This window comes from Microcaecilia unicolor, chromosome 14 (genome assembly GCF_901765095.1).
Source record: "Microcaecilia unicolor chromosome 14, aMicUni1.1, whole genome shotgun sequence".
Classification (NCBI taxonomy): domain Eukaryota; kingdom Metazoa; phylum Chordata; class Amphibia; order Gymnophiona; family Siphonopidae; genus Microcaecilia; species Microcaecilia unicolor.
This window is the reverse complement of record NC_044044.1, coordinates 47993449-48006816: the sequence shown is the minus strand read 5'-3', so window position 1 is coordinate 48006816 and position 13368 is coordinate 47993449. Positions and strand designations below refer to the sequence as shown.

Here is a 13368-nt window from a genome sequence, read left to right as displayed (position 1 = left end):
TAAAACCGTGTTGCATTGCTTTGCGGTGCTGTACAAGAGGTGCTTTCACTCTGCTTCTAATCAAACTCAACCTATGTTCGTTGAACCTACTTCTGAAGCTTCTAGTGCTCTTTCCAACATAAATTTTATTGCAGGGACATTTAAGAACATAAACAGCAAAGTAGCTGTTGTGATTGCTAGCTGCTTAAGTTGGTAAAAGCTGCCATCTGCTGGATTAGTGAAGGACTTCAATTGTACTGTGATTTCACAATTCTTACGAGCACCGCGATTCTTCTTCTCCTTCGGTAAACTCGAAGGATTCAACATTTGCTGCGTCCTCGGGAATAAGCAGTTCACAAACTTGCATCCTTAATAAAGCACGTCTCTGGATGATCTTCCAAAGCCTCCATATAATCGTTTTCAAAGTGGGGCTTGCATTAGTGTACCTGATAACAAAAGTATAGATGTTATCATTGACATCGTAGATATTTTTACAGTTCAATAATCAGTTTCGGTCATTGTATTTCACTCTGTGATCAGCCTCTTTCAGTGTCTTCACTCCATATCCCCGTGCTTGCAAATCACTTTTCAACTCTTCTTTTCTAAACTTCTCCATTTCACTGCATATTCTACTCTGTCTTAAGTAAAGAGGTGTGTTAGCCGTGTTAGTCCACTCTTAAAGGTAATCAATAGAAATCAAACAAAATTAAAACATGGAAAAGAAAATAAGATGATACCTTTTTTATTGGACATAACTTAATACATTTCTTGATTAGCTTTCGAAGGTTGCCCTTCTTTGTCAGATCGGGTTCTACATGGAACGTTGCTACTCTTTGAGATTCTGATGTGGAATCTTGTCACTCTTTAGCATTCCGGAATCTTGCTATTCTTTGGGGTTCTACATGTAGAGAGGTGTGGTAGCCGTGTTAGTCCACTCTTAAAGGTTATCAATAGAAATCAAACAAAATAAAACATGGAAAAGAAAATAAGATGATACCTTTTTTATTGGACATAACTTAATACATTTCTTGGTTAGCTTTCGAAGGTTGCCCTTCTTCGTCAGATCTGAAATAAGCAAATGTGTTAGCTGACAGTGTATATAACAGTCCCTCATAGATGGTCTAGCAGGGTGGGTAGGAGATGTGCATGGGGACTTCAAAGCATTCCATAGTCTAGCAGGATGTTTGTGGGGAGGGGAGGGGAGGGGAAGGTGATAAGCAGTGAAATACAACTTATGGTTTATAGTGGGCTAGAAAACCCAGATCCTTGTTAAGTCCTGTCCGTTGGGTGTCAAAATATTCAATCATTCTGATTTCAAAGGTTTTACGTTACATAAGTACATAAGTAGTGCCATACTGGGAAAGACCAAAGGTCCATCTAGCCCAGCATCCTGTCACCGACAGTGGCCAATCCAGGTCAAGGGCACCTGGCACGCTCCCCAAACGTAAAAACATTCCAGACAAGTTATACCTAAAAATGTGGAATTTTTCCAAGTCCATTTAATAGCGGTCTATGGACTTGTCCTTTAGGAATCTATCTAACCCCTTTTTAAACTCCGTCAAGCTAACCGCCCGTACCACGTTCTCCGGCAACGAATTCCAGAGTCTAATTACACGTTGGGTGAAGAAAAATTTTCTCCGATTCGTTTTAAATTTACCACACTGTAGCTTCAACTCATGCCCTCTAGTCCTAGTATTTTTGGATAGCGTGAACAGTCGCTTCACATCCACCCGATCCATTCCACTCATTATTTTATACACTTCTATCATATCTCCCCTCAGCCGTCTCTTCTCCAAGCTAAAAAGCCCTAGCCTTCTCAGCCTCTCTTCATAGGAAAGTCGTCCCATCCCCACTATCATTTTCGTCGCCCTTCGCTGTACCTTTTCCAATTCTACTATATCTTTTTTGAGATACGGAGACCAGTACTGAACACAATACTCCAGGTGCGGTCGCACCATGGAGCGATACAACGGCATTATAACATCCGCACACCTGGACTCCATACCCTTCCTAATAACACCCAACATTCTATTCGCTTTCCTAGCCGCAGCAGCACACTGAGCAGAAGGTTTCAGCGTATCATCGACCACGACACCCAGATCCCTTTCTTGATCCGTAACTCCTACGCGTTCCTGTATTGTTTTAAAGTTACCTTTCAATATTCTCACTGTGAAACCACTGGTACTGAAAGGTAACTTTAGAACAATACAGGAACGTAGAAACAGCACTAATAAAGATTGTGTTTTGTGCTCATTTTTCTACACTGTTCTATACATGGCCAAATTTCAGTGCGGATATTCAGTGTACTGATGGGTTCATCTTAACTGTTGTAATCTGCCTTGGGAAGTCCAGTGTTATAAAGACTTAAAGTAAAATTAAACTCTCATTTTATTGGGGCACACGGAATCACAGCTTCACCTCATCTCTTTTGTACAAATGGATTATTCTGTTTTGAACATGTTTCAGGGACAAGTGGATTTCATAAGTCAAAATAATAAAAATAAATATTTCACACAGATCTCTTTCTGGGGGGGGGGGGGAGGGGTAGTAAAGTGACTGTGGTGCGGCAGGAGCTGGGTGGGCTGAGATGGAGGAGATTACTTGTGGCGGGGACAGGTGAGGACGGGTTGGATTTCTGTCCCCCGTGCAACTCTGTAGTTCACAGGAGACCATAAACCTGTAAGAAACCTCCTACAAATCTTGAGCCATATGGCTTGGCTTAACAAGGATAAGCATGATTTTCCAACAAAATCTTTAATATTCACATTACAAAGTCAACTTTTCCCCAAATAGTCCAGATGTACAAAACATCTTAGATCCTTGGGCTTCACTCCCAGTCCTTGAGGGTCATCAATGGGTCAGGTTGTCAGGATATCCCAAATGAATTTGCATGAGAGAGCAGCAGGCATGCAAATCTTCTTCACGGATATCCGGATTCCTGACCCGTTGCCAGCCCTCAGACTGGGAGTGAAGACCAAGGATCTGGACTGGATTCCTCAGTCAGATATTCAGTGTACTTTAGCTTTAAATTGAATAGCCAGCCCCTGGGTCTTGTCTCTGCTGCATCCCGTCCATAGGAAATTGCATCAGAGGAGGGCAGTAACACAGCAAAGGGAAAACCCAGGGGCTGGCCGAAGACAGCCTGTCATGTTTCTGCCGCTGGCGACAAACGTAAACTTTACATGACCGCAGGGGAGTGAGAGAGGTGAGGGAGCAGTAACGGACTCATGGGGAGGGGGAGGGGGAAAGAGAGAAGGGGAGAGATTAAACAGGTGGGGGGGGGGGGAGGGAGAAAAGGCTTAACTTGTAAACCAGGTGAGGTCAGAGGCTGGATATTTTGATGCCCTTAATTGCTGGTGCCCTGGGTCAGAGCCTTACCTGGTCCAATGGTTAACCCAGCCCTGCCGGTTAACTTGAGCACAAAAAGGACAGCCTCTTTGCTGTTCTTACGTAATGCAGTTACTTAGTCAGTCAGTGGACTGAAAATCACTCTGGCCATGCTCCACCCGTTACCCACTCCTAACCTTACTGGTTACAAGATGGGTGTGTTTGGTCACTCCGTGGGGTTTAACTGAGCGGAAGCCTCTTCTGCCCAGTTAAACTGTTTTGAATATTGGACAGGTTGTTTCTGGAGACGAGGGAGTTGTTTTAGGTTGAGGGAGTAAATGGTGCGTGTGTACATATCTGGAACTGGGGACACAGGACAGGGAACCGAAGAGACCCTCGGTAAATGTTATTACTTCCTGCTGTCAGAACTGCTCTCTCTCTCTTGTTTCTCACACGTCAGGCCTGGGCCTGGAAAGAGAACATCCTGGAAGGTGGGACAGTGGAGCGGTACACGGTGGAACGAATGAACACGGGCAATGGCGTTCTCTCCACCCTGACCATCAACAACGTGGTGGACACCGATTTCCAGACACATTACAACTGCACAGCCTGGAATAGCTTCGGCCTGGCGACAGCCATCATCCAACTGGAGGAGAAAGGTACTCTGGGATAGTACTAGACACTTAGGGCCAAATATTCAACCAGTGACCATCAGTGTTTGCTGACCACCGCCAGTGTTAAACCTGGAAATTCAGTGCCAGGGCCGTGTCCGGGCACTGACACTAAAGTTTTGGGTTTTCAGGGCCAGCTAACATAATATTCAGCACTTAACTGGCTATTGGTGAACCACATAAAGATAAGACTGAGTTTTATGTAGTCCCATTGGTTGGTTAGGTGCTGACTCCGCCCCTGGAATGTCCCCAAACTAGCCAGTTTAGCAGTAACCGGTTAAGTGCCGCTGAAAATTAGTGGTTGACCCCCTGAACAGGCGATTTAACTAGCCAGGAGCCATTTCTGGCCAGTTAAATTGCTTTGAATATCAACCCCTTAGGGGTAGATTCAATAAAGGGCGACAACAGTTAGACTCTGGGATAAGCTCACTGAATGCAGGTTCTGTAACAGCAATTGCACTTATGCCATGGCAAAGGCTGATGTAAAGTCTAGCGTGTAACTGTAGGCGGTTGGTTGCGTAAATGCTTGTATTGTAAACATGTTCCTGTAACTGCTAGTTACGCCCCTGATCTGCTCATGCCCCTCCCATGGCCACACCCTCAAGTAGGTGTGCACCATAGAATTTGCGCGCATAGAATATCAACTAAGGGCAGTTGCACGCGTAACCGCTAATTGCTGCCAATTAGCACCAATTAAAGCTGATTGTAGTTTCTTATTGCTCATGAACACCAATTATCAGCTCATTATTAAATTCATTTACACGCACAACTGGCTTTATTTTGTAACTTGCGCATGAAACTTTCTGCGCTAAGCATAAGGTTGGGCATGCAAGTGTGTAGAATTCAGGGGTTACTGTACACTAGAGCGCACAGTTCTCTGGTAAGGAAATGATGTCTCAGTCTATATTGTAACACTCTTTTTTTTATTCCATGTGTGAATTATTCAGTATTAGAGGGTTCCCATAATATGTAGATAATACTGTAGCCAAAGCCTCAGTAAAACTCACGTAGACAGATGATTTGTGCCTCACATGTACATGTGAAGAAAAGGGAAATGGGACATGATATACCGCCTTTCTGAGGTTTTTGCAACTACATTCAAAGCGGTTTACATATATTCAGGTACTTATTTTGTACCAGGGGCAATGGAGGGTTAAGTGGCTTGCCCAGAGACACAAGGAGCTGCAGTGGGAATCGAACCCAGTTCCCCAGGATCAAAGTCCACTGCACTAACCACTAGGCTACTCAGCAATGCGGCTGCGCAGACTTCTGTTTCTGTGAGTCTGATGTCAGACTCACAGAAACAGAAGCCTGTACGGCCGCGTTGCTGATCTGCAAGGGCAGGCTTCTACATGGAATGTTCTTAGTGGAATAGCCACAAAAAATGGCGGAAGATAAACCAAAACAGACCAAAAACACATTTCATTGCTTTGAGAGTGGAAGATGGCCCTGCTGTGTGACATGGGACAGAGAGCACGAGAAAGCCACAAGATGCACAGTGATATCAAAGACCCCCCTTCTCAAACTTTTGCCCTTCCTCCTTCGCTGATGTATTTTTTCCCCCTTTTATAGAAGTCCTGCCGGTTGGTATCATTGTTGGAGTCACGATTGCGGCTGGGATCCTGCTCCTCCTGTTCTCTGTTTTCCTAGTGTTCTTCCTGTACAGACGCCGTAAAGGAAGTGAGTCTCAGTGTTCAGTGTTGCCACTTATAGCTACGTGTGGTTCTTGCAGTGTTGTCATTGTAATGTGTACTCCTTTGGCAATCCAGCCTCTTTTCATAGTTATCAGTGCAGAGTACACTTCCTTGGTAATTTGGCACCTTATTGATGTTTTCATGCTTGTGTATTGTATGTACCAGTGCCGTAGCGAGGGCGGCTGACACCCGGGGCGGTTCGCCACTGCGCACCCCCCCTCCGCCCGGAGCGCATTCTTACCACTGGCGTAGGAAAGGGGGAGGGCCGATCCGCCCCAAGTGCACGTCGCTGGGAGCTGTGTGGGCTCCGCTGGTTCCAGGGAACCAGTGGAGCGAACAGCCCCACCGCCCCCCCTTTCTACGCCACTGGTATGTACCTGTATTGTGTTGATGGTTGCACAGAAATGGAAGATATGGTATTTGTAAAACTGATCATGAAAAAATATATATATTTTTTCAAATAATTTGTATCACATTGATTGAAGGAGCCCATACATGGTGTTTCATGTCTGATAACAAATGTCGTTCAAGTTCGAGGCATTGCATGTTGGCGATTGTCTTTCAACGTTCCCACATTCACATTATTCCAGTTCATGGATAACGTAAGGATCTTTCTTCCTCTCCCTCCCCCTTCCCCACCTCCCACCAAACTTGGAAGGTCGCAAGGATGTCACACTGAAGAATATAGATATCAAAGTGGAGACAGTGAACAGGGAGCCTTTCACCTTGCACAGTGACCGAGAGGAGGACACCAGCAGCATCTCCACAGCCACCCGTGTCATGAAAGCCATTTACTCGGTGAGTCAGGATGCTTGGTGTGGAGAGGGCAGAATTTATGGGGAAACAGTTATCTCATCTGGAAAGGGGAGAACACCTCTGGCCATTGGGTTGGGCTCAATGTGGTAAACCCAGCTTTATCTTCATGTCCCAACCTTTGGGTTGTCTTCTGTGGAACTTCTAGGGATATTGATGGGTCAAGAGAGAAACATTTGTGAAAGCTCCTACTCAGATATGTTGGATTAGCCCTCAAGATGCAGGACTAGGGGGTCACCCTGTTGACAGGCTGGCAGGACCTCCCTGGAACTCAGCAGGTAGGGTTTAGATTAGGAGAACCTGTCCCAAATATATCAGCAAAACCCATCCAAAAACAAGGGTGCACTCACCAAAGATCAGTAGCAGGCCCTTCATTTAATTGAAAACCTGAAGTGGCCCATAAGTACCCTGATATGCAGTATTTATAGACCTCTTCAGTCTGTAAAAGAAGAGAGGTGATTGCATTTTCAGTTCTATTCTAGCTCTAAAGCAGAGCTTCTCAGCCCGGTCCTCAGGACACACCAAGCCATTCAGGTTTTCAGGATATCCACAATGAGTATGCATGAGATAAATTTGCATGCAGTGCCTCCATTGTGTGCAAATCTACCTCATGCATATTCATTGTGGGTTTTCTGAAAACCCAACTGGCTATGTGTGTCCCAAGGACTGGGGTTAAGAACCTCTGCTCTAGAGTGAAGCACAGTAAATTCCATTCACTAAAGCAGTGTTTTCCAAGTCGGTCCTGGAGTACCCCCTTGCCAGTCAGGTTTTCAGGATATCCACAATGAATATGCATACAGTGGAGGTAGGGTTACCATATTTTGTTCTCTGAAAAAGAGGACACATGTCATGCCCACACCACGCCACCTGTTCCGTCCACATCGCATCCCTTTCGAATTCTTGCCCCGCCCTTTCTCACTCTCACCCCACCCCGTCACCTCCCCTCCCCCTTGTCACATATTTCCCTCCCCTCCCCTTACTTACTATCTACTGCCCTGATGGTCTAGTGACCTCTTCGGGGCAGGAAAGAGCCCCCTCTTTCCTGCCCGGAGCGCTGCCTTGCCCTGCATCCGTCTCGGTCTCGGCTCGGGATTCAAAATGGCCGACGAGAGTTGAAGTCTTGCGAGGCCGCTTCAACTCTCGGCGGCCATTTTGAATCCCGAGCCGAGACTTAGAACGATGCAGGGCAAGGGCAGGCAGCGCTCCGGGCAGAAAAGAGGGGGCTCTTTCCTGCCCCGAAGAGGTCACAAGACCACCAGGGCAGATAGTAAGTAAGGGGAGGGGAGACCCACGGCGCCGCTTGCCCGCCCGTTTGTCCAGAAATCCAGACAAACAGGCGGGCGGGCAAAACCCGCCGGACGCCCCGGACATGTCCGGGTAAATCCGGACATATGGTAACCCTAAGTGGAGGCAGTATATGCAAATCAATCTCATGTATATTCATTGTGGATATCCTGAAAACCTGACTGGCAAGGGGGTACTCCAGGACCAACTTGGGAAACACTGCACTAAAGTGTCAATGTAGAATTTATAATATACAGGCCTCATTCATTCTCATTTTTGTCTGCATGTCTTGTCCACCTGTCTTAGACTAGTTTGTAAGCTCCAGGGGACAAGGGCTCTCTCTCTCGTGTGTCTCTGTGAAGTCCTGCGTAGTCCTGGAAGTGTTACGCAAATAACAGAGTTATTTCATAGCTGTGTGGAGCTGTTCATAGCATTGTGTATACATCCTTTCCCTGTGCAACTGCTGACAATTTTTCAAAATAAAATTTTTGCACATACTTCCAGTTTGAAAATTATTCTGGGGAACACATTCCCCTATGTTTATACCTGCTCTGTGGCACCTACATGTGCATGCATTTCAAGGGTTCACATTTAATGCAAACCCCTCCCCAGCCTCGCCCCCAGGGATACCCCAGCTCACTTCAGGGAAAGTTCTCCCAGGTACAGTCTGTACACACAGTTTCATACAAGTCCATTTAAGCACATAAAAAATCATTAGAGACACAGAAATTTCACCGCTACTATAAATATAAGCTTATCTATTTATACATTTCAAATGTTCTTTTATAAGAAGGGGGGAAATTGCATGTATTTATTTGGATTGATACTCATGCTGGGAATTTTAGATGGCGCTGTTCCTGTACTGGTCCGCATCTGTCATTGCTGCTTCAGCTGGTGGTTTCAGAAGCTTCTCCAGTAGGCATTTGACCCAGGTAGAGTCTTTAGTTCAAACCTGACACATTAGTTGTTCCAAAACCTAATTAGCTTCTGTATACATATGACCACCTTCTCGCACCAGTATGACTCTGTCACCTCTGTGCCCAGCTCTGTTATGTTGCCCTGGTGTCTTGAGAAAGTACAATGGCATGATGGGACTCAGGAGGACCTGGTTTTCTAAGGAGACCTTCCATTTCTTATTGTCTGTCTATCTGTCTCAACAGTCCTTCAAGGATGATGTGGATCTGAAGCAGGACCTTCGGGGTGATACCCTTGATACCCGGGAGGAGTATGAGCTAAAGGTTAGGCACTTGGCTTTTGTCATTAAAATCTTGAGGGGTTGAGGGCAGGGAAGTTTTCAGGCGCCCTCCTAGATACAACACCATGGCCGCCTTCTGTACCCGAGGACCCGGAAGGTGGTTTTCAAAAACAAAAGGTCTACAGTGTCTTTGACAGTTTGCTTACACGTGGACATGGACACAAAAACCTCTATGTCCATTGAACCTTCTTTTTCAGTAGATAGAGAAATGAGTGGAAAATTATGCAAGTGGAATTGAAAATTCCATATCATTTACATTGATTATGTGTATTATTGGGTGTAGTTTTTATTATGTATGTGTACTTAATTTGTATTTTAATTCTGTACACTGCTTTGGACTAGAAATTTGGATTTGGCAGTCAACAAATATGAAATTAGAGTAGAAACTTTGCTATACTCCCCCAAACTAAACATTACCCCCTTTTCCAAGCTACATAATGTGCACTATGATCCTCTTGTGTACGTTTTAGCCATTCTAAGAAGATACCTGGAGAAATAGTATTTATCGAACTGGAAATGACCCTTTATACAGAAAACCAAAGCATCTCTTCTACGCCATTAAACCTGGTGATGCAAAGCTGAGATGTGCCAGCCTTTCCGAACCGTAGGAGTTCTCTATATGTTAATAAACAGTGATGTTGAACTTGGGAGTAGCAAGTGTGCACTTGTTCTAACACTGGATTAATATCCATGGGCCTGATGTTCAGCCATCGGCGCTCACCATTTCGCTGCCCAACGCCAGCTTTAAACCTGGAAATTCAGTGCCAGGCCATGTCTATGCACCGGGTTTGCAAAGCTGGTTAAGTGCGATATTCAGCACTTAACTGGCTATTGATTACCGCATAAAGATAAAACTGACTTTTATGTGGTGACCTTGTATGGTTAAGTGCCGACCCTGCCTCCAGAATGCCCCCAAATAGTTGTTTTTTAAAACTTTGGCACTAACTGGTTAAGTGCCGCTAAATATGACTATTATCCCCGAAGAAGTAATTTAACCAGTCAGGAGCTGTTTGTGGCCACTTAAATTGCCTTGATTATCGATCCACATATTGTCTTACCTTGACCTGAAGGACGATCTTAAGAATTAAACGGGGGGAGAAACACTGCCCCAGACCTCATCTGAATTGACCTATTCCTTATTCTCCCAAGGCTTATTGGCCAAAAAAAACCCCAGTGACCACTTTATATCTCTCTGCATCCTCGAGGAGGTTAGCCCCTAAATAATTACTTCTATGTGCAAAAGCAATTAGCAGTAGCCATAATTAAATATGTTCAAATTTCTGATTATGATACATTACAATTGTGGATTAGAACATTTCAGAAAGTATTGTCAGCAGTTTTGTTGGCTGAAACTAATGGTCTTCATTTAACACTTGTATCGCTCTCTCTCTCTCTCTCTCTCTCCCCCCCCCCCCCCCCCAGGATCCCACCAATGGATATTACAATGTTCGCGCCCATGAGGACCGGCCAAATTCTCGGACAGTCCTCTATGCGGACTATCGCACGCCCGGACCTGCCCGGTATGACACCCGCCCTTCCTCCCGACTCTCCCATTCCAGTGGCTATGCCCAGCTCAATACTTACAGCCGAGGTCCTACATCGGACTACAGCACAGAGCCTGCACCCAGCGTCACCCCAGCCACGGCAGCAGAAACAGCTAGTCAACTTTCCTACGAGAACTATGAAAAGTTTGGGACCCATGCATATCCACCCAATGCTGGTTATACCACATACCGTCTGGGGTACACGCAGCCGCCCACCCCCAGCCTGGATCGAGGGCCATATGATACCTACGATCCCGTTGGCAAGTATACTAGCGCCACCCGGTTCTCCTACACCTCCCAGCACTCTGACTATGGACAGCGGTTTCAACAAAGGATGCAGACACATGTCTGAGGGAAGACGAGAGGCTTGGGACACTGTGAACGGGGTGGGAGAAACAGAGGGGACCAGCAAGGAGAGGGCTGCTACAGACAGGACCTCTGTGAGAGGAAAGTGTGAAGAAATCAGTAGTATGAAGGGACACTGGGAGAGGCAGACATGTTCCTCTCGACTGTCCCCTGATACTCAGGGACTCTCCTGTCTTCACCTCTGATGTTTCCATGGAACCTCCAATGCTGTGACCAAGTGTTACTTGGGAAGTTGGCAACAACCTAACATTCCTAGAGACCAGCCACTTTCAACTCCATGGAAAGTGGCACATTCCTGTGAAGGAAGTAGACTATTGCCAACTCTCTTCTGCCCTCTGGTGTCTGTTGGCTGACCCACCATTTTGATTTCAACTGTGACTGCACAGTTGAGAACCAGGTATCTGACTCAAAACAAATGGTGGAAAGCTTTTTGTTTTTGAAAGGTCAAGCTTGCACCACATTCTATCACCTCACAGCCTAAGCTAACACGACAGAGCCAGGCCAGGGTAAAAGAGCAAATACAAAGGTACAACTTAGCCAGTAAAGACACAACTGCTTAAGACTCAAGAACCTTTGTTAATGTTGTCTGTTGAGTCCATGGACTCAAAGGAGCACAGGATCTCAGTTTCTACATAACGTTTCCTCAAATGGAAGAAGGGTGGGGAGGGTGGCATGTAATTAAACACCTTAGTGAAGGGAGACAGTGGGATAATGAAGGACTAGTTCATGGATGGGGAAGTAGCAGCGTGACCACCTTCTTCTGGTAAGTCTGAGTCCAGGTTGACTTGGCCATTTGATGAGAAACTGGGGTGGTGAATACAGTTGTGTGGGTGTAGCATTGCATCACTTCCTGTGCTCCTTTAATGCCACTCTCTAGGCTTGCACCAGCCAATATGGCAGCAGTTCTGATCCCAATTTTGTCTGCGTGGCATCTCCCCACCGGGATCATGTGTCGATGATGGTCCACACTGGATGGTACAAGGGAAAAATGTTTTCCAAAGGTCATGGAATCACTTGGATCATCCAAGGCAGCAGATTCAAAGCTTAGCTGTTTGGGCTTTGGTCAAAGGACCCGCTCCAGCTGAAAACCACTCTCCCTCAGTATTTTCAAGACCACTGTTTTCAGGCTGCTGATTCTTGAGGGGCCACCGTACATCACTTCTTTCCATTTTGCATTTCAGTTGCCCTGTCCGCTGTTTCAGGAATCTCTGCATGGAGCATGCATGGAAGTGACATGCATCCTGAGCAGATGAATTTCTGCAGGAGAATGCATTGCATGCTCATTAAGACCTAAAAGTATCGATTTCATTCTCCCCAACAGACTGTATCTCTTCTATGCCCCCATATCACTTGTGCTGTCTGGACACTTGCATGTTTGAGGGTGGAGAAGCAGTGTGGGGGACATTCTGGTGTTTTTCTGTTGAAGTTCTCCAAGGGCCCTTTAGTAACTGATCCAGCTGTAAGTCTTCCGCAGTTTACTAAAGGGTTCCAGCTCGTACTTAGGATCCAGTTGCCCTGTAGATAGTGACCAAATAGCTTCATGATTGGGGAGGTGGAAGAGAAGGAAGCAGAGCACGCAGCATCAGAAGTGGCCTATGCATAGGGTGACCCAACAGGCTCCATTATTTTGCTTCAGGATGGGCCGATCTAGTCCTGGGCTTACCCCCTCCCCTGCTGTGTGTGCGGACTCGTAGCCCCGCTTGTCATGGCGCAGAAAGGGAATCCATACGCTGAAGTCCAAGCTTCAGAAGTAAAACCTGGATGGGATCTGCCTCGTTCTACACAAAACCGGAGCCAGTTGCTAGCCCAGTCTATGCAATATGAAAAGAGAAAGCAAATGCTATTTTTCTAAAAAAAATAACAACAACAATAATAATAATTTAAAAACAGTAAAAATGAAAATAAAGCAAAAGGAACAAAAATCCCCTCTCAGTCATCGATGTTGATCCGACCAGGCTGGCTTTCAAGCTTGTCCCCGTTATACATGAAATGAGATCTACATGCACCACCTTCATTGTACGCAAATATATCTCATACATGTGCTTCACAGGCATCCTGCAAAGCAGACTGGCCTGACGGCTTCTCACCCTTGGTGCCCTGGCCCCTCCCAGAAGCGAAGAGTCCTGTTGGGTGGGATCCAGTAGAGGGCGCCATATCGCACTTGGAGCTGGGGCTCTATTTCACACTCGGAGCCATATTGGGGGTGACTCTATAAGGAGCCCCCTAGGTTCCGGCAGCAATTAGCCGCGTAAGTGGTGGTATTCTAGTCATTGGCCGCACGAAAAAGGCTTCTTATAGAATACTGATTAGCTGAAGCATATGCATCATGCTTCGACGGCTTCTGTTTTGCCAGTGGGCTTGTGCGTGGGTGGAGTTTGAGCAGAGCACACGTGTACACGCATAATACATGCATAGATCTATTTGCCAAATCTACT

The 13368-nt window shown here is 46.0% G+C and overlaps 1 protein-coding gene across 1 annotated transcript in view; it reads left to right on the top strand.

Annotated features, from left to right (window-relative positions):
• Positions 1-12819, top strand: part of KIRREL1 (kirre like nephrin family adhesion molecule 1) — a 240734-nt gene extending 227915 nt beyond the window's left edge. The window contains exons 11-15 of the mRNA XM_030187989.1: positions 3767-3965; positions 5550-5657; positions 6330-6469; positions 8929-9006; positions 10446-12819. Of these exons, the coding sequence (XP_030043849.1) occupies positions 3767-3965; positions 5550-5657; positions 6330-6469; positions 8929-9006; positions 10446-10919 (999 nt within the window). The 3' untranslated portion in view covers positions 10920-12819. The remainder of the gene's footprint in view (positions 1-3766; positions 3966-5549; positions 5658-6329; positions 6470-8928; positions 9007-10445) is intronic.
• The last annotated feature ends 549 nt before the right edge of the window (positions 12820-13368 follow it).